The following is a 19,019-nucleotide window of genomic DNA, read 5'->3' on the forward strand; positions in this document are numbered from 1 at the left end:
GGGGCTGCGTGAGGACACCGGACACGCCAGCGCGGGAGGGGTGCGTGGGGAGGGGGCACCGGACACGCCACTGCGGGAGGGGTGCGTGGGGAGGGGGCACCGGACACGCCACCGCGGGAGGGGTGCGTGGGGAGGGGGCACCGGACACGCCACTGCGGGAGAGGTGCGTGGGGAGGGGGCACCGGACACGCCACTGCGGGAGGGGTCCCTGGTGAGGGGGCACCGGACACGCCACTGCGGGAGGGGTGCGTGGGGAGGGGGCACCGGACACGCCACCGCGGGAGGGGTGCGTGGGGAGGGGGCACCGGACACGCCACTGCGGGAGGGGTCCCTGGTGAGGGGGCACCGGACACGCCACTGCGGGAGGGGTGCGTGGGGAGGGGGCACCGGACACGCCGCTGCTGCGGAGGGTGGGAGCAGAGGTATTCCCCATGGATGGGGGACAGGTCCTGGATAGTAGAGTGGGTTCTGGAGAACGGGTTTGGCCTGTCTTGGTTGATCCTTCCCAGAGGTGAAGGTTCTCACTCCATCCCCACCTCGCCCCAGAGAGGGAAAGTACAAACCCGGACACTGGGTAGCCTGGGGTCCACCCCACTCCTCCAGCCCCCAGCCTCCAGCTGAGTGAAGAGCATGGCTATTCCCCCAGAGGCATCCGGACAGATAGGAAGGAAACAAGCATTTATGTCCCTGCTAAATGCCAGGCACTGTGTTCAGCGCTTTGCAAATAACTCATCAACTCCTCACAACCCTACCAGTTAGGTGCTATTATTATCCCCTTTTTACATTAAAGAAAAAGGGAGGCTGGCAAAGGTTAGGTGATAAGAAGTTTGACCAGGAAGAAAGACCCTTGGAAGCCAAGTCCAACCCTCATTTTGGATGAAAAAACTGAGACTTAGATTTAAAGAGGCCTGAGCAAGGTCCCATGAGGAGATCTCAGTACCCACTACTACATGTGGCCCTGCTGGAAGGGGCATGACTGGTCAGGACAGGCCCCAGATTAGTCATCTGTGTTCCACTTAGCTGTAAAGTACTCTATGCTGACCCTTCACAATTAACTCCAGGGGCTCCTTGGGGCCTCTAGGATTAAACGTTAAACACTTTGGCATTTTAGTCCTTCATGAAGTGATCCCTTTCAACCTTTCCAATCTTCTTACACTTTAATCACCCCACACACATTATCCACACTGGCTTACTTCCTGTTCTTCCAACATGATTCCTTGGGTTCCCTAGTCTTTCTTTTCATATGGCTGTTCTTTCACGACTCAGCTAAAATCCCTCCTCTCTCGTCTCCTTTCTCTCCTCTCCTTTCCTTTCCCAAAACCTTAAACATACTGCACTCTGAAGTCCATAGATTGGACAACACTAGGCCCCTGCCCAAGCTCCACTTAAAGGCTGTTTTCTGAAGCCTCCTGGCTTGAGAGATTATCAGTAGTAACTGTTGGTGTTTCCCTCACTGCCTGATACAGTTATTTTTCTTTGCCTCATTAAAGGGGCCATCCCCTGACCACTTCTTAAACAGGCTTATTCACTGAATGGATGTTACCTCACCCTAAGTGAGTACCTGCATTGACCTTGGCCTAAAGGGGCCAAGGTCTCCCATTGCATCCTGGGCCATCGACAGTCCTGATGATATCTGGTCACTGGATTCAGATGGCTCTGGAGGAGAAGTGAGGCTGGTGACCTGCACAGCCCTCCCTCACTCAGAACAAAGTCAAATGCAAGTTATGTCATCATTTCTCTGATGGCATGGTCTTCTTTGGCAATGAAGGATGGATACGATAACAACAACAAAATCCCACCATCAGGAAAATGGCTGTCTTCTGGTACTTTCTTGACCCCCAACCTCTTACCTCTAACATTAATTCCATTTATACTGTATATATGAATCGATTGATCAATAAATTAATAAACATTTATTAAGTGCCTTTGTACAGCAAAGCATCGTGCTAAACTCTGGGGATACAAAAAGAAGCTTGACAGTGCTTGCCCTCAAGGAGCTTACAGTCTAAGGGGGAGCCAACTAGATACAGGGTAAAGAGGAAAAAATTAACAGAAGGAAGGTACTGGAATTAGGAGGGGTTGGGTAGAAAGTGTGTATGTAGTTATTTGCATATTGTCTCCCCTATTAAAAAGTGAGCTCCTTGAGGACTGGGATTCTGTTTTTACCTTTTTTTGTATTCCCAATTTAGTAGAGGACCTGGCACATAATGATGTATGTCACGTGGCTTGTTGATTGACTGCCTGGCTGTGGATCAATATAGCTTTCATCTGTGGGGGTGGAAGGGAGAAGGAGAAACATGATGTGACTACAGTACTGTGACTCTTCAAGGCTTTCAAGCCAACCACCAGCCCCCTGAATCACAGACTGACCCTTGGCTAATGAAGGTGTCCCCAGCAGGGAGGGAGTAGGGATGGACTTCACTCTGACCTTCACACCCTTAGAGGTGATTGGTTAGTTAGGGTCAGGGTCTAGTCTGTGACCACAATAGGGATTCAATCTGTAGTCAAGTCAAGGCTAGTCTATGACTAAAGTTACAGACCAGTCTGGGGTCACAGGGATACCTATTACTCTGTGGCCAGGTTTACAGGTCTCGAGTTGGCTGGGGTATCAGTCTGTAGCTGGGGTTAATTCAAAATCTGTGGCTGGGGAAACAAGGTTTGAACCCATTAACACTAATCAAACAGATAACTGGGCAAACATTTATTAGGAATCTTTTAAGCCATGGCAGAGTCTTGACAACCACCCCCCAACCTGGTTTGGTGTTCTGTGGGGTAGTACATCTGGCACTGTGATCAAGCAGGTATTGAACATAATCTTAGGAAGTGGGGAGATTGGGTGGGAGGGTGGGGGGGTGTAGGGAAGAATTCCCCAAGTCTGATCTGCAGCCTCCAGCACCAGCCCTTCCCTCAGCTCCTGCAGCTCCTTCTTGTGTCTTGCCTTGCAGAGAAGCCAGAAATCTAGATCCCTGCTACCCCAGCTTAGGGAATAACCTTCAAGGAAGCAGCTATAAAGTCCTATGTATAAATAGAGGCCTTGGCCTTCCTCCTATGAGCAGCACTTTGGGCTCCCCCAAATCCCAAGAGGCAGTATTCCTGAGGATTAGCCTGGGAATACTGTCCAAGCTGGGAATCACATAGACAAGGCAGGGAATGTGAGAGCCTGGAGGAAAAGGGCAACCCACTGAGCCCTTTGGGGCCATCCCCTATGGCAGTATGTTCAAAGTCCACAGAAGAGTGAAGAGGACAGGCAAGGATGGGTGCAAGAAGAGGGAGGTGTCCACTATAGTAGGTTGACCTTGGCCACCACCTGCTTGCAGCCTGTGACAGCAAACTCTCCTCCTGTGGTGTTGTAATAACTGAGCTGCCCAGCCAGGCTCTCGATGTGGCTCTGGTCTGGATAGAAGCCTTCCCCCACCATCTCATCCAGGAAGCAGTTCATGATGTCCCACTTCTGTAGCAGGACAAAGGGGACCACCTCAGCAGTCTCCCAGAGTGGGTGGGTGTTTGCCAGGAGGGTGTGGAGAGACTGGCTGAGCTCCTCCCTGCAGTGCTGTGGGGTTAGCTTGCTGGAGACGGTGTGTAGAACAAAGCGTGTGACCTCGCTGCTGCCAATGCTGCTGATGAGCACATAGATGGCATTGAGGAACTCATTGGATTGCCGAGGCTGGAGGAAGCTGTGCAGAGTGTCCAGCAGGCCTGGAGACATGAACTCTACCTCATCTAGGATGAACACAGGAATCTTTTCTTCCACCTCTGCCCGGGTCACCATGTCGGTGATCCTCTCAGACAAGTCCTGTTGGCAGACAAGGCCCTCCTGATGGTCTGGACAGTGATGCATCACATAGTACTGCAACACAAAATCTCCCTCCATCACTGAACGGAAGTGCTTTGCCAGCAGCCGGCCCACGTGGCTCTTGCCCACTCCACTTGGGCCATTGAATGAGATGACCAGTGGCTGGCTGTGAATGTGTGTGGCCAAATAATCCCGCAACAGTTCCATGATGCTGTCCATGGCGGCCTTCTGGCCAAACACGCCCCGCTGCAGGGCTTTCTCTAGCCCATCTAGGTCATATTTCTGCAGGTTGTCATCAAGGTTCTCGATGGCATTGAGAATCTGAATGAAGACAATGGCCACCAGCAGAAGCAGGCAGCGCTTGGCCTTGCTCTTCTGCTCGGTGGGGAGGTACTTCCGAGAACTCTCCGGGTACAACACGACCCGGGATTTTCGGCGCTTCTTCTTCCTCCGGAAGGACGATTCCACAGGGGCCTCAAAGGTGAAATACTGGGGCTTCTCAAAGTTCATGCGGTGGGGGAGGTGGGACACAGGGGTGCTGCTCAGCTTGGCCCGGTCTAGGGAGATCTGTCTCTGAAGCAGCCTCGATGGGGATGGGGTCAGAGCAAGAGATGACTCCCCAGGGAGGTTGGATCTCATGCGGCTCTTGCGTAAGATCCGGAATTTCCGACGCAGGCGAATGACAGCTCTCACGGGTGAGGAGACCATGCCTCCTGAGAGAACCTGGGCAGGTCGGGGGCTTGGCTGACCTCCTTCCATGGCTCCAGATGACACACCATTCAGGTTCTTTCCTAGAACAGGAAGATCACATGAAGAGCCTTCTCAGAGGTCTGCTATGGACATCTCAGAGTGTCACGAGACTCTAAGCCCTGTGGCCCTGGCCTTCCCAGCCCTAAGCAACTCCCTAGCTAGGTGCAGGGCTACACCTCACCACCAAAGGCAAAACAGAACAGATTTCCTAAAGAGAGGCTCAGAAAAGAAATATGAGAGAATTTTAAGATCCTTAGCTCTCAGTTTCCATCACCCCAGTTTGATCCCATCTTTCCAACATTCCAGCTACAGAGAGAAAGGAAGTGGAAAGGAGGTGGTAGAGGGAGGTGCAGTGGATAGAGGTCTGGGCCAGGAGGCAGGAAGGCCTGAGTTCAAATCTAACCTCATTTACTTGGTGCATAACCCTAGGCAAGTCACTTAACTTGTCTGTCTCGACTGTAAAATAGGGAGTCAAAATAGCACTGATCTCACAAAACTGTTGTGAGGTTAAAATGAGATATTTGTAAAGCACTTAATACAGTGCCTGGCATATCGTTAATGGCTTAATTAATGTTTGTTTCTTTCCCTCCTTTGTCTCTGGTTCCTACTGTCCTTCCTACAAGAAGTGGTGCAATTCCAGAGAATCAGATTTGGCTATGGAGGACCTAGGTTCCAATTCTTATTTTCCTATTTAAGATACTAAACAAATTGATTTTCCTCTCAGGGGCTGTAAAATGACAGGGTTAGTTGGACCCTAGATAATCTCTAAGGCTCCTCCCACTGGACACACAGGACAACCAACTTCCCAAATCCCAGGCTCTCCTGAACTGGGCAAAGCAGGTAACCCCAGTTGTTCCCAGAGATCACAAATGATCTCAGATGATTTCCTAGGGCCATCCTGGGAGGTGGCTGTGTTCTTCCTAGAGGAGGCAATTAGCTTTCAGCCAGGCTGGGCTAGATCTGTGAGGATGGGCATCAAACCTTCATCCCCACCATCAGCATGCCTAGGCCCCACATGCAAATCCTTTAGGTCAGAAGGGAATAAATGCAGCTCTGCCTAGTGAATGAGGAAGTAGTCAGGCCTGACAGTGGGAGGGGTGGGTGGTTCTGTGGCTTTGCTTGCCTAGAGGGCTTCCTGACCGAGGGGTCAGTGGTAGGGTCCAGAAGTAGATAAGGTTTTGACCCCATCTCCTCCCCCATTCAGGGTCAATGCTATGATCACTGGGCTTCTACGAAGGAGGTCCCCAGGCTGGGGGTGGGGGTAGTATATGGACAGGGGTAAAGAGAGCTGGAAGGCTCCAGGACTGAAATCATATTGCCAATCTCCTTCCCATGAAAGTTCCAGCTCCCCTACTCCTATAATTAGATAAATAAACACTGTCCCTCAGGGTTCCCTTCATAAACTGGTCTTCTTCCTTAACCATAGTCCTTTAGGACACTATGGAAGGATAAAGGACAGGAGAGCAGCATTAGCAGACTCTAGAGAATTGAGAGCTAGTGGAAGGAGAATAAAGTTCCTAGGGCATTTCTTGGGGGTAGACAAAGGCAAGGATGCAATCTCATTCTATAGCTCACAGTGTGAGTCTCCAAACCACTCCCAGGATGGATTCCTCTCCTGAAAGCCCCTTGACCTTCCCATACTCACAGACATGGGGGGTGGGGGGGTGGGAATAGGAGAAACCCCACCCCATTCCTCCACCTCCACTTGAGGCAGACACGGAGAGAAGAGAGATGGAGACAGTAAGATACAAGGAGAGAAATACATAGAGCCAGGCTCAAGGGGAGAGAGAGAAAGTCAAACAGAGATTAAGAAAGAAAAAGCCATAGAGAGGTGACAGACACAGAAGAATGAGACAAGAAGGAAAAGAGAGACTGATACCGAGAGGCAGAGAGACACTGAGCCAGACACAAGGAAAGAGGCAGAGACAGAGTGAGAAAGAATGAGACAGATAGGACAGACTGAAAAAGACAGGCATACACAAAGAGACAATGAGACAATGCCAGCTGGCAAGAGACAAGACAGCCACAAGGCCTTCCCCAGCCCCAGCCAGTCCATACCTTGTGTGGTCAATGTCAGGCCCTGAGCCAGCCACCCCAGGGCGCCCTGGTCCCCTGCTCTGCCCTCCTCCCAAGAGGCCAGTCGTTCCAGCTGTTCAGGAAGCAGGAAATGCCAAAGCCTCCCTGGACTGGGGGCTCCCAGGCCGTCTTGTGGAGGGAGGAGAGAGCTCTAGGGGAAAAGGTCAGGAGACTGCATTCAGGGGCATCAGAGGAGATGGGCTTCAGGAAATCTCCAGCCAGAACCCAGGACCAGGACACCTGCCTGTCGGGAGAGAGCCAGAGGGAGAGGAAGCTGATGAAGAGGCTTCCGCCTCTATGCAAAGGAAGTGAGTCAGGGGGGGCGGGCGGGACGCAGAGGAATGAACCGAGGCCTCAGAGCCCTCACCTCAAGAGGGAGGGGTCAGCCCTGTCCCAGGGGAATCACTCCAGTGTGTTCAAATGGGATGACTCCTCACTCTTTTCACCATTCCCTTCTCTAGCCCATGGATGTTCTTAGAGACCTTCCTCTGACACCCCTGAGACCACTCCCCCCCACTTGGCTCAGCCTCTCCCACTTCCCTTCCCCCTCCTAGGAGGTCATGTACTTGGTGAGGGGGGGCAAGAACAACTGTCCACAATCTATGAGAGTGTAGGGCCCTACTGTAACTCCCCCATGGGATTTACTAACACTTTCTCTTGGACTGAAGGTCAAGGGCTGTAGGGGGCTGACAGTGGGCATCATTCAGGGGTTGCTCCCCCATTCTCCCCCATTGGCTTCTCTCTGTCACACACACACACACACACACACACACTCTCTCTCTCTCTCTCTCTCTCTCTCTCTCTCTCCCCCCCCCCCTTTTTCTCTCCTTTCTCTCAATCTCTTACTCTCTCTTCTCTCTTTCTCCTCCTTCTCCCTCTCTCCCTGCCTCTCTCTCTCCTATCTCAATCTCTCTCCCTGCCTCTCTCTCTCCCCCTTTCTCTTTTTCTCTCTCTCTCCCTCCCTCCCCCTCTTTCCTCGTTTCCCTTCTCTTTCACTCTCCTGTCCTTTCCCATTAGCTTCTCCCTTCTACGGCCCATACCTGCTCTGGCTCCTTACCTGCTGCTCTTGCCCCTCCCCTTCTCATGGCCTGGGATGCCTTCCCCGACCCACTTCAGTCTCTGACACATCCACTACATTCTACCCCCACCATTGTCTGAAGAGAGCTCCAATCCTCTCTGCCTTGACAAAGTGCCCAAGTCTGTGGGTCCTCTACTCTGCAACAAGGGTAACCCCAGGGGGCCAGATCCCCAGGCTCAGTAGGGAATCACCCCATCTCCCATTCAAGACCTTCTACAAACTAGCCCCACCCACCCAGCCCTTCAGCCAATGAATACTCATTGAGGAATGAACTAGGGTAAAGAGCAGGGCTTTCAAGATAGGAAGATTTGGGTTTGTACTCCTGGTGCTGCTTACTTATTAACTGTGTGATAATAGAAACAGAGGCCTTGGGCAAGTAAATCCCTCTCTGAAATCCTGTTTCCTCTCCTGTAAAATGAGGCTACTAAAGTTTGCCCTGCCTATCACAGGGTTGTAATAAAGGGTAGAACATATGTACATGTGAGAGTGTGGCACCACACAGGTGAGTTCCTGTTTGTACCAACTCCCAGCGCTGTCTGATGCACTAAGTTCTGCCAGGTCAGACTCCCCAACATCCCCAGCTCAGACAAAATTTCATTTCAACTCCAGGTCTTTGTTCACGTCGCTCCCTCTGCATGGCCCTGTGTCACCCCCAGACTTCCAAAAGATAAATCTAAAGCTATTGCACTTCTCTGTAGAGTCAAATAACTGAATGTCAGAGTTAGGAGAGACCTTGGGCTATCTTGTGTAAGCCATACCCCCCTCCCCCTCAAAAACAGAACCCTCCCAGCACTGCACGAACGACAAGTGATCAACTAAACTCTGCCAAATGATCACCAGGAAGGGGAAAACCACAATTTCCCCAGGCAGCCCACTTTACTTTGGGCCAGTTCTAATTATATCCTGCCTAAATCTCCTCTCGGATGTCACCCCATAGTTTTTCTTCTGCCCTCCGGACCTAAGCAGAATAAATCTAATCATCTCTTCAGTAGACAGTTTTTCAAGTACTTAATGACAGCCATCACTTTTCCCAGGGAATCTGCTTTTCCTCAGGCTATGAATCCCTAGCTCCTTCAATCAATCTTCATATGGTGTTAAATCAAGGCTCTTCATCATTCCAGTTCCTCCAAAGGATGGTGTCCAGAAGCCAGGCTTCTTACCTTAGAAAATGTATCTGTTCCCAACTTCCCCATAATCCTTTTATTTAGACTGGAAACCAGGAAATGACTGCTTTTCTACAAGTCATCCCAAACCGGTCCTGAGGACATCAGGTCCCAGGGCCTGTGAAGGGTCCTCCACCTACCTCTGGTATGGAGAGCTGGAGGGCTCTGACCCTCCTCCGGGAGTTTCACTGGGAGCTGCTCCAGACATCATCACATTTGTATGAGGACTGGAGCTCCACATGGCTAACTGCCTCTGGAACATCTCCATCATCACCTGGAACTCAACATGCCCCGAAAGAGAGTCATGACCTTCCCTTTGCAAACTGTATCACTCTCCCACCTTCCTTGTTTCTGGCAGTGGTACCCCAGGCCTCCCAGCCCCTCAGTGTCACCCTTCACTCCTTCTCCCTCTCCCCACCCCTCTATCTGGTCACAAAGTTCTCTTCCTTCTTTCTTTCTATTTCCTTCACACTGTTCCCTCCTCTCCATTTTCATGGGTATCACTCCTAACCAGGTCCTCATCCCCCTTCACCCAGGCTGTGGCCGTAGCAGCTTCCTAACCCTCCTCTCCCTGCTTGGTCCTGCTTATGCAGATAGGTTTTGAGTTTGGAATTTTTTGAAACTGGACTTCTGATTCCAACGACTCAGGGAACTCAAGTGAAAAAGCCCCCTGTGCTGAAGCAGTCAGTACCTGCCCTGAAATTCAGAGAGCTGCCTGTATCCCTGAGAGGCAGTGATCTGCCCTGGGTCACACAGCCACTAATTGTTAGGACAGAACTGACCTCAGGTTTTTCCTGACTCTGAGTCTGGCTCTTTATCCACCATACTACCCTGCCTCTGGCTGGCAGACTGATGGTCCTAAAATTCCTCTTTTGTCATGTCACTCCCTTGCTCAGATCATACGCCAACTCTTCAGCTTGTCATTCAAGGCCCCATAATTGGGTTCCTACCTTATCAAATATCTCCCACTCTGTCCATTGGTCCAGCCAGGCTGTTCTCATTGCCCTCCAAACAGAACCTACTTGTTCCTCTCCATGTCCTGTCCCCTCCATGAAATGCCCCCTTCTTATTTCTACTGCTCCAGACCCTAAATCTCTGTAGAGCTCCGCTGAGGTACTATCTCCACCAAGGCCACAATAATATTTTCTTTCATCCTTTTGCCTAAAAGTCCTAGGCAGGAGGCAGGTGGGTTATTCAGTGTGGGTAGAACGCTGGACCTGGAGTTAGGTAGGCCTGAGTTCAAATGTGCCCGTGGGTACTTAATTAGCTAAGTGATCCTGGGCAAGACACTTAACTTCTGTCTCCTTCAGTTTCGCCATCTGTAAAATGGGTACAATAGTAGTACCTACCTCCCAGGGCTGTTGTGAGGATAATAAAATGAGAAAACATTTACAAAGTGCTTTGCAAACCTGATATAGTAGTACTGACATTATTAGTAGTGAGTGCTAGGACCAGGGTTAGGGTGAGTGGCATGGACACGGAGCTCTGGCAGCTGGAGGAGGGGGCTCCGTCATTAACTCCCAAAGGGAAGCATTCCTATAAATTGGCTCCATTAGCCAGTCTGTTCTCATATTAGTCTGCATGCTGTTATCAACCCCCAACCCCAGATCCTCCCACCCAGGTCTGGACACTGCTGATAATACAGAGCCTGTGGCTCCTTCTCCTACTTAAGAGGAGCATCTGTTTCCTCCTCTGTCACCATCTCTCCTTCCCCACCCTGACATCTCCAGCCAGCTAGACCCAGCATCTGAAGAGCAGACTGCACTACACCAGAAGTGTTTCTGTAATGTTTATCAAACACAGGGAGCTGTGTGAGGCAGCAGAGATACATACAGGTAGAAGATGACTCCTGCCCTGGAATCTGGTTGAGTTGACAAGGCATAAACACACGAGGGAAAATAACAAAAGGTAATGGTGCTAGGTATCCAAAAAACAGCACAGACAAGAGTGGATAGAGTGCCGGACTTGGAGGCAGGAAGACCCGAGTTCAAATCCTGCCAAAGAAAATTATCAGCCAAGTGAGCCTGGGCAAGTTACAGAAAGCAGCACAATAAGGGCTCCAGAGTTCTGTGAGTAAGAAAGCACTTCAGCTATTACAACCACTCCTCATTCTCACTACCCCCACCTCAATTCAGCCCCTCATTCCTTACTTCCACTACTGTGATGTATAACTGGTCTCCTGATGCATCCCACACATTGCTGCCCCCAATAATCTTCCCAACACTTTGATCCTGTCATAACTCAAACACTGTCGATGGCTCTTCATACCTAACAAGTGAAGTACAGGCTCCTGATCCTGAGAAATGAGGGCCTTAGGTAGTTTGACTCCTACCTCCCTTTCTGCCCTTTTTTTAAATGATGCTCTATTTCACACACTCTAAAATTTACTAAATGAGACAATTCTCTATCCCTCTGTTCTCATCCTTCCTTCTCCCATCTCTTTGTCTTGGTTCATACTCTCCCCTATTGGCAAATGAGCCTCCCTACCTGACTCCTCGCCCTTTGTCTAAGGTCCTTTCCTTCTTTCATAGCCTTCCTCAACTTTCACATACTCCATGAAGTCTTTCCCAAAGACTAACCCCTTCTAAAAAAAAATAAAAAAAAAGATCTCCCTCCTCAAATTTCTCAAATTTGTCTCAACATCTCCTTTGTATTCCTCTCACTTTCCCTTATGTCAGGGTTATTTGTGCATATGTCTTTCTCCCTATTTGATTATGAGGCAGCTAAGATAAAAAAATAGAGTGTTAGACTTGGAGGCAGGAAGACCCAAGTTCAAATCCTGCCTCAAACACTTATTAGCTGTGTGAACCTGAGCAAGTCACAACCTCTGACTGCCTCAGTTTTCTCATTTGTAAAATGGAAATAAAAAGGGTCACTGTGAGGATCAAATGAGATAATACTTAAAAGGGGCTTTGAAAACTTTGAAGTGCTATATAAATGCTGGCTGTTACTGTTGTTAGCTCCTTGACAGTGGGGTCTATTTTTAACTCTTCCAGTCCCTAGGACATAGTTGGTGGTTCATACCGTAAATGTTTGTTGAATTTAACCAAGCAATCTGCAAACATGTTAAACACCTACTATGCGCCAGTTACAAGAGAATCCTTGCCTTTTTGAGTTTACATTCTAATGGGGGAGACAAAATACTCCTCTATAGATACAGACAAAACATACAGAGGAAGACCATGGAGGGCTGTATGAGGGAGAGTAGGAAAGATTGCTGGGAGTAGAGGTGAGGGCTTGACCTGAATCAGAATGGAGTGGATTTCTGGCATGAGGCATGTGCAGGGAAAATTCACAGGGACAGGAGATGGAGTGCCCAATGTGAGGAAGAGGAAGAAGTCTGGTTTGTGCAGAGGGAAAGAAAGTATAATAAAGCTAGAAAAGTAGGATGGGGTCAGCTTGCGAAGAGCTTTAAAAGCCAAGGCAGGGTGCAGAGGAGATTCAGCAGTGTTGGTGATAAGCCTAGAAGGTAAGCTTTGAAAAAAGGACTGGAAAGGAAGAGGAAAGGGGAGGAGAGAAGATCAGGGAGTAGGAGCATCACAAGCAAAGATGACAAAGTGGGAAGAAGGTAATCAGGATAACAGCTGGGCCAGGGGAAGGGGGTGTAAGGGAGAAGCTAGGTTGCTTGGAGTGGAGGATCTTACTGGAAAGTAGTTAGGTGATAAAGTTGGCGATGTGAGCTAGAGGCTGGAGGGCAGAGAATCTAAGTGAAGAATTCAAACTCTATCTTGCATGCAAAGAGAAACCATTGAATGGAGTTTTTTGGGTGGAGGAGAGAAGTGAAAGCAGTGAGGAACCAGTGATTAGTCCCTAAATCAGATCAATCCTTGGGGGTAGGGATGGGAGAGTAGGGACAGGCTATACCCTGAGAGGAGGATTTTCTAATCTTAACCCTCAGTTTGGAGGCTGGGTCCAGTATTGTATGTGTGCTCATATTTATGTGTGTATATATAATAAATAAATAGACATAAGGCACCCCAAAAGTCTTAGTACAGGTTTTAAGTTTTATCTGTACATATAAGTAGTCTTATCTACTAAACATGACTGTTTATATGTGAGTGTACCATAGGGTACACAACTCGCTCTGCTGCATGAATATATATACTCTCCAGTGCTGTTCTCAGCCTTTTACATGAAAGTCTATACTTTCCAACACTACTGATTTCCTAGACCCAGTTTTGGCTTCCTCCAATTTCCCCATGAGTTCCCAGAGGGCAGGACCTAGGTCTGGTCTTCCCCTACCTCCGCACAGAATAGGTGTGCTTGGGGCCAGGAAAATCTAAGCCCCATCTCTTCCTTTCTTTGCATTGGACATTCCTCCTAGTCTTTCCCAGTTCATTTCCCAAGGTCACCCCCCATACTCTATGGCCTAGACCACTGATCTAGAAGTCTGCAGACCCAGGTTGGTAGTGGAAGGAAAGACCATATTCCATATCACTTGGAGCTGGCCGAGAGATTTCCAAATTGGGACTCAGAATGGAAAGCACGTCAGAGCCTTCCTCTCTCTACCCTTTCCCTGCCCTCCTAGTTGGGGGCAGTACAGTTTCAGGTCTCTCTATTCCCATGTTTAGGCCAACTCCTTCCTCTCCTGGTCCCAGGGTCCCCAAAAAACACTAACTCCAGGAGATACCAGGTGCTTGGGCATTTCCATGAAAGTAGGAAGCTCTTGCTTTGCAAAGGCCTGTGAGCCAATGGATACCAGCCCTGGAGTGGGCAATGGGAAGATGTGGAGATGTGTGTGTGTGGGGGGTACTGTCTCTGCTTTCTTAATGGGGTAGGGCCTTGTTCTCTGGGTAAACTCATCCTCCTGTTGGGCTCCAGGCCTCATCATCCTCCTTCAGGCCCAGGGAAGCTACATGCAGGTTCGTGGAAGCACTGGGGGGTCCCTCAGGCCTTTCGGATGATCCTGCCAGCCTTCCGCCAGTCCCGCAGCCGCTCCCTGCGCAGAGAATACACCAGCGGCCGAGAGAAACCAGGTCGACCTGACCGAGACCTAGAAAAGCTGCAGTGGACAGAGACCCGGTCACTGGAGGTCCTCCAGCACCAAAAATCCCCAAAGCCTTTAAAGCCAAGCCATTGGCCTTCCACCTGGCCTTGGTATGGTGTAGTGACAGAATGTCATCGGACTTGGAAACAAGGAAGTTTGGGGTTTGAATCCTTCCTCAAGCATTTATAAATTGCATGGCTTCCTCATATATAAAGTAACAGTAGCATCCATGTGTCAGTGTTGTTGGATCAAATGAGATGATGGATATAATGTACTTTGTAAATCTGAGAGCAGCTGTATAAATGCCAAATATAACAGGCTCTGTTTTCTTCCTCTGTCCCTTTCACAAAGAATGCTGGACCTCAGAGGGCAACTTATATCTGAAGCAGGAATCTTCTGTATAACATCACCAACAAGTAGTACTCCCCACCTGAACACCACCAGAGATAGTAAACTTACTACCTAGCAAGGTCAGCTATCCCCTTAATGGACAATTGTGTCAGGGAGTCTTTCCTTACATTGAGCCAAAATCTGCCTCCCTGAAACTTCCACCTAATCTGGTCCTAATTCTGCCCTCAAATGATAAAGAGAACAAGTCTAATCTCTTTCCACAATGCAGCTTTTCAAATACTTGAAGATGGATTCTTCTATATTTTCTCTTCTCTAGGGTAGTACCTTCAATCAATATTCATGGAGCATAACTTCCCTCACCAACCCGGTTACTTTACTCTGGACATGCTCTTCTTAAAATATGATGCCCTGAACTAAACAAAAATAATGCAAATTGGGGTCTGACCAGGCCAGAGAAGACCCATAACCACTGCCCTTGTCCTGGACACTTTGCTTTGGTTCATGAATCTTAAAACCAAAGCTCTTTTGGCTGCCTCATCCCGTTATTGACTCATACTGAGCTTTGGGGGAGTCCACTAAAATCCTCAACTGATTTTTTGAACCCAACAGAGTCCTCTCATTTATATCTTTTCTTTTCTCCTTTTGTCTCTATGCCTCTCAAGCCACTGTGTACAGTATAGCAGACTGAGTCCCTCAAGACAGAAACATCTTTCTCCCCTTATATGAAACCACATGTATTTGCGACTCGGCTGCTGTACACAGATCTGTGGAACATACTTCAGGACAAAACTAACAAAGCACGGAAGGTCTCAGAACAACAGCCACAAAGACTGAGGGATGAAGCCGGCAGTGGGAATGACCACATGAAGACAGGTGGACAAGGTGATGTTCCTTTGGTGTGGGCAGAGGGCAAGTGAGTGGCCACAGGATAGTCCTTTCAAACCTTGACACTAGAACTGAGGAGCTCCTGGACCTAGACAGGAATGAGTTTTGCACTGTTCTACATCCTACTTTCCTTAACTGGGATAAAGTTGATTGAACCAGTGCCTGGAAGAGAGGTAGGGGCAGGCTGGAAATAAACAGTTCTTAGGAGCTAGATAGATCGAGTCTGTCCCTCTTCCAAGCTAATCCTTCACACATTTGCAGACAACTGTGTCATCCCCATATTTCTCTCTTCTCCAGGATATACATCTCTAATACCTCCAACTGATTTTGATATGACATGGGTTCACATTACCCTCATGATCCTGGTCACCCTGCTCTGGACGCGGTCCAGACTGTCAAAATTCCCCTTAAAATGTGGCACTCTAAAATGGAACCAGTTGGGGTTTGACCAGGGCAAAAATCAACAAAATTATCACCTACTTCATTCTGAAGATTAGACTTCTATTACTGTAATCCGTTTAGGTTAGCTTTTTTTAGGTGCCTCCTCATAGTGCTCATTCAGTCACATTTAGGATAAATTAAGCCATCTCTCCCATCTGGCACTTGGACAACTGATTTTTTTTTTTAACTCAGGCGCAGGATTTTACATTGATTCTAGTTACATTTCCTTAGATTCAATCTATTATTCCAGCCTAAGGATTCAGTTATCCAGTGTCGGTTCCCAGGCTGAAGGCACCTGCAAATCTGATAAGCCATCGGGGCTCAAACAAAACAATCCATGAGAGCACTTCACAGTCTGCTCCCCCAAAGGAAGGCGGAGGGGCCGCGCCGGGGGGGGCTTTCTGTCTTGAGCTCGAGAGGAGGTTCGGCCTCTACCCTCCTCCCCCTCCCTCCGTCCTCTATCACAAGAAGCTCCCCTTGGGCTTCTAGCTTTCAGAGCGCCCCTGGGAGAAACCTCCCATCACAAAGGTCGCAAATTACGCCTGGGTGCCCTGGGGCCATCCATCCCCATAGGAGAAGTTTAAAGCGGGGATGCCCCGGGGGTGGCCCTCCTCCCCGGGGGTGCCTCCCCCGCCGCCCCCCGCAACGCCGTTCCCTCACCTGGCTGACCACAGGGGCCCCGCCTGCTTCTTGGGCTTGGCCCGCTGCCGCTGCAGCTCCATCCAGCCGCAGAGCAACTCCTGGAGAATCACCGCGTAGAGGAGGAGGAGGAGGAGGCGGGGGTCCATGCGGGGCACCTCGGTCTCCATGGCTGAAGGGCAGCGGGCACCGCGGGCACCGCCGAGGATGCTGCGCAGGACCAGCCGAGGTCCGCGCGCACGCGCCACCTACCTCCCCCGGGCCGTCCTGGATGCGCGCTCTCCGTGCGGAACGCCTGGCGAAGCTGGGGGGACCGAGGCCCCCGCCCCGCCCCGGCCCGAGCAGACCCGACCCGGCCCGGCTGGGACCAGGAGCCGGGAGAGCGCGAGGAGTCCCGCCCGCCGCCCCGCGAGCGGACCCGATCCCGGGCGCCGTTGCCCGTGCGCTTTCTTGGCGGCCGAGCCAGCCTTTGCTTGAGGAATTTTTATACCGCCCTGGAATACAGAATATTCGGATTGGAAGGGCCTTGGAGAAAATGTGGCCCCACTCCCCTGCCCACCATTCTACAGATGAGGAGGGGGTGACGACGCCGGGCGTCCCGACCGTGCCCTGAAACTCAACGTCAGGGACCAAGACTCCAGAGTAACGCCGCACCTGTGCAAGGTGACGCCCCTCCGGGGCCGCAGGCGTGGAGGAACAGGCAAGCAGCTGCCGGAGCAACAGGGGCTCTTCTCTGGATGCAGGGGATGGGCCCCAGGTTAACTCAAATTAAACTCAGATCTCGGTCCTTTTCCCTGAGCTGGATTAGAGGAATGAGGGCTATATCCCGTAAGAGAAACCAGGACTGAGATTTCTGCCCGAGGGGAGGGCCTTGGCAAGGAAAAAAAGCATCCACTGTGTTCACAGATCTCAGGGCCTGAGGTGTGTGTCTTTCTGACAGAGAATATATATGTGGAATGAAAATATAAACAAGGGGAAAAGAACCAGTAGTTTTCTTGGCAGGGAACCACGGAGTTGAGAAGAAGAGAGAGACTTTTTTCCTACACATTACTCAACCTCACCCAGCCCTTTCTTCAAAGCAAGAGGGCACAGGGAAAGGGTACCTTATTTCTGACAGTAACTATAACCAGAAAAGGAAGTCTCTGCCCCATTCCCTGGCTCATGATAGTTAGGGTCTCAAGAAGGATTTCTTTTACTGTATGTACTACCAAAGCGAATACCCAGTCTAAATCCCTTGGTCATCCGTGGCCCATGTTTATTTTAAGAGAGCCACAAAGATTACTGGTGTTCAGAACCATGTATCTGAAACAATAGCCCAGTTCCCTTTTATTGCCATAGAAAACCAGAAGCTGGTCCAGTTCTCAGTGCCTAGCACCTAATACACAAATCCTTTCTGGGAGTATATCATCTTGGCAAAGGGAGGAATCAAAAGGCCCACAAAGCCAGCTGGCCACTTGATCAGTGGGACCCAAGCCAAAAGCCCAGGAGTCGGTCACTGATTCTTCCCTCCCCAAGAGCTGTATCATCAAGGGGTAGCTGCTCAGGGGAGGTCTCTCTCCCCTGATTTGAGGAGAGATAAGAGAGCATTTCCAGAGCATGTGTGGTAAAGACTTCTCTGAGGCATGATGGATCAGTGGAGAGATCAATAGTTTGTTCTCTAGTCCCCAAAAGTATAATGCCTGAAGGAGGCTGGGGGACCAGGGACTGAGGGTGACAATAAATTATATATTAAGGGTCTATCTGCCTGGCACTGTGCTAATTGCTGGGGATATAAAAAGAAACAAAAGACAGTCTCTGACCTCAAGGAGCTCGCAATCTAATGGGGGAGACAACAACCAAGATATGTAGAAATAAGCTATCCACAGGATTAAATAGAAAGTGAGGGAAGGCACTAGAATTGGGGGGTTAGGAGGGGCTTCCTGTGGAAGAGCTGATTTCATTTGGGGTTTGAAGGAAGCTACGGAAGCCAAGAGGCAGAGATGAGGAGAGAGAGCATCCTAGGCATGGGGAAGAGCCAGTGAAAATGCTCAGAACTGAGAGATGGAAAACAGCTAGGAGGCCAGTGTCACAGATTGAAGAGTACATGGTGGGAGGGTGTAAAAATATATATAAGACTGGAAAGGGATATGTGGGGATGGGAAGGGACGATCAGTTATGAAGAGCTTTGAATGCCAGAGGATTTTGTATTTCGAAAATTATAGTGAACTGGAGCTTATAAAATAGAAGTGACAACATAAAATAGGAAAGTGGTAACTAGATTATCTGGATTATTAGTTCATGTCCAAAAAGACATAAGATGGAGAATATTTTCCATTGGCTATTGATATGGCCCCACCCCTCAGACTTAACAGGCTTTTATTCCCCTACATGAACCCTCTATTTATTTCTTCACATTCTCCAATTATGCCCTTTTCTTTCCCAACTCTGTTCATGATCTTCTTTGAATGGAGAATCCAGCGCCCTACCTGTGTCTCTGCCTGTTCTACCAGCACTCAGAATGCATCTTCTCCATAACCAATGTCCCAGGTGGGTCTTACTCAATTCCAAAAGACTCATGATGGAAAATGCTATCCACATCCAGAGAAAAGAATTGTGGAGTCTGAATGCAGATTAAAGCATACTGTTTTCTTTTTGTTTTTTCTTCCTCATGGTTTTTCCCTTTTGTTCTGATTCTTCTTTCACAACAGGACTAATGTTTATATGACTGTATATATGCTGTATATGTATATAGATCTGCTATATGCCTATAGCAGATTACCGTCTTCAGTTGAAAAAAAAATTTGGAACTCAAAATCTTATAAAAGCAAATGTTGAAAATTATCTTTACATGTAATTGGAAAAAAAATAAACTATTAA

General features: G+C 49.3%; 2 protein-coding genes across 3 annotated transcripts; one reads left to right on the forward strand and one right to left on the reverse strand.

Annotated features, from left to right (window-relative positions):
• Positions 1–1,890: 1,890 nt before the first annotated feature.
• On the reverse strand, positions 1,891–6,713 carry TOR4A (torsin family 4 member A). Its single transcript, XM_072633122.1, has 2 exons — positions 6,602–6,713; positions 1,891–4,584 (listed from the first exon to the last, which is right to left on the reverse strand). Exon 2 carries the CDS (start codon positions 4,550–4,552, stop codon positions 3,281–3,283), a length of 1,272 nt encoding a protein of 423 aa, XP_072489223.1. The 5' UTR covers positions 4,553–4,584; positions 6,602–6,713; the 3' UTR covers positions 1,891–3,280.
• LOC140519762 (uncharacterized) lies at positions 6,294–19,019 on the forward strand. Of its 2 annotated transcripts, none has more exons than XM_072633124.1 (2): positions 6,294–6,927; positions 13,682–14,072. In XM_072633124.1, the coding sequence occupies exons 1-2, from the start codon at positions 6,533–6,535 to the stop codon at positions 14,034–14,036; spliced, it is 750 nt and encodes a 249-aa protein (XP_072489225.1). In that variant the 5' UTR covers positions 6,294–6,532; the 3' UTR covers positions 14,037–14,072. The 2 variants fall into 2 exon arrangements, with proteins under 2 accessions (XP_072489225.1, XP_072489224.1); XM_072633123.1 differs by lacking the exon at positions 13,682–14,072 and adding an exon at positions 14,515–19,019 and having other exon boundaries at positions 6,840–6,927.

The sequence above is a fragment of the Notamacropus eugenii genome, chromosome 1 (genome assembly GCF_028372415.1).
Source record: "Notamacropus eugenii isolate mMacEug1 chromosome 1, mMacEug1.pri_v2, whole genome shotgun sequence".
Lineage (NCBI taxonomy): Eukaryota > Metazoa > Chordata > Mammalia > Diprotodontia > Macropodidae > Notamacropus > Notamacropus eugenii.

Bases quoted from the DNA above. Each gene is read 5' to 3' on its own strand.
- TOR4A (XM_072633122.1), bottom strand. From the start codon at position 4,552: ATGGAAGGAGGTCAGCCAAGCCCCCGACCTGCCCAGGTTCTCTCAGGA.
- LOC140519762 (XM_072633123.1), top strand. From the start codon at position 15,862: ATGAGAGCACTTCACAGTCTGCTCCCCCAAAGGAAGGCGGAGGGGCCG.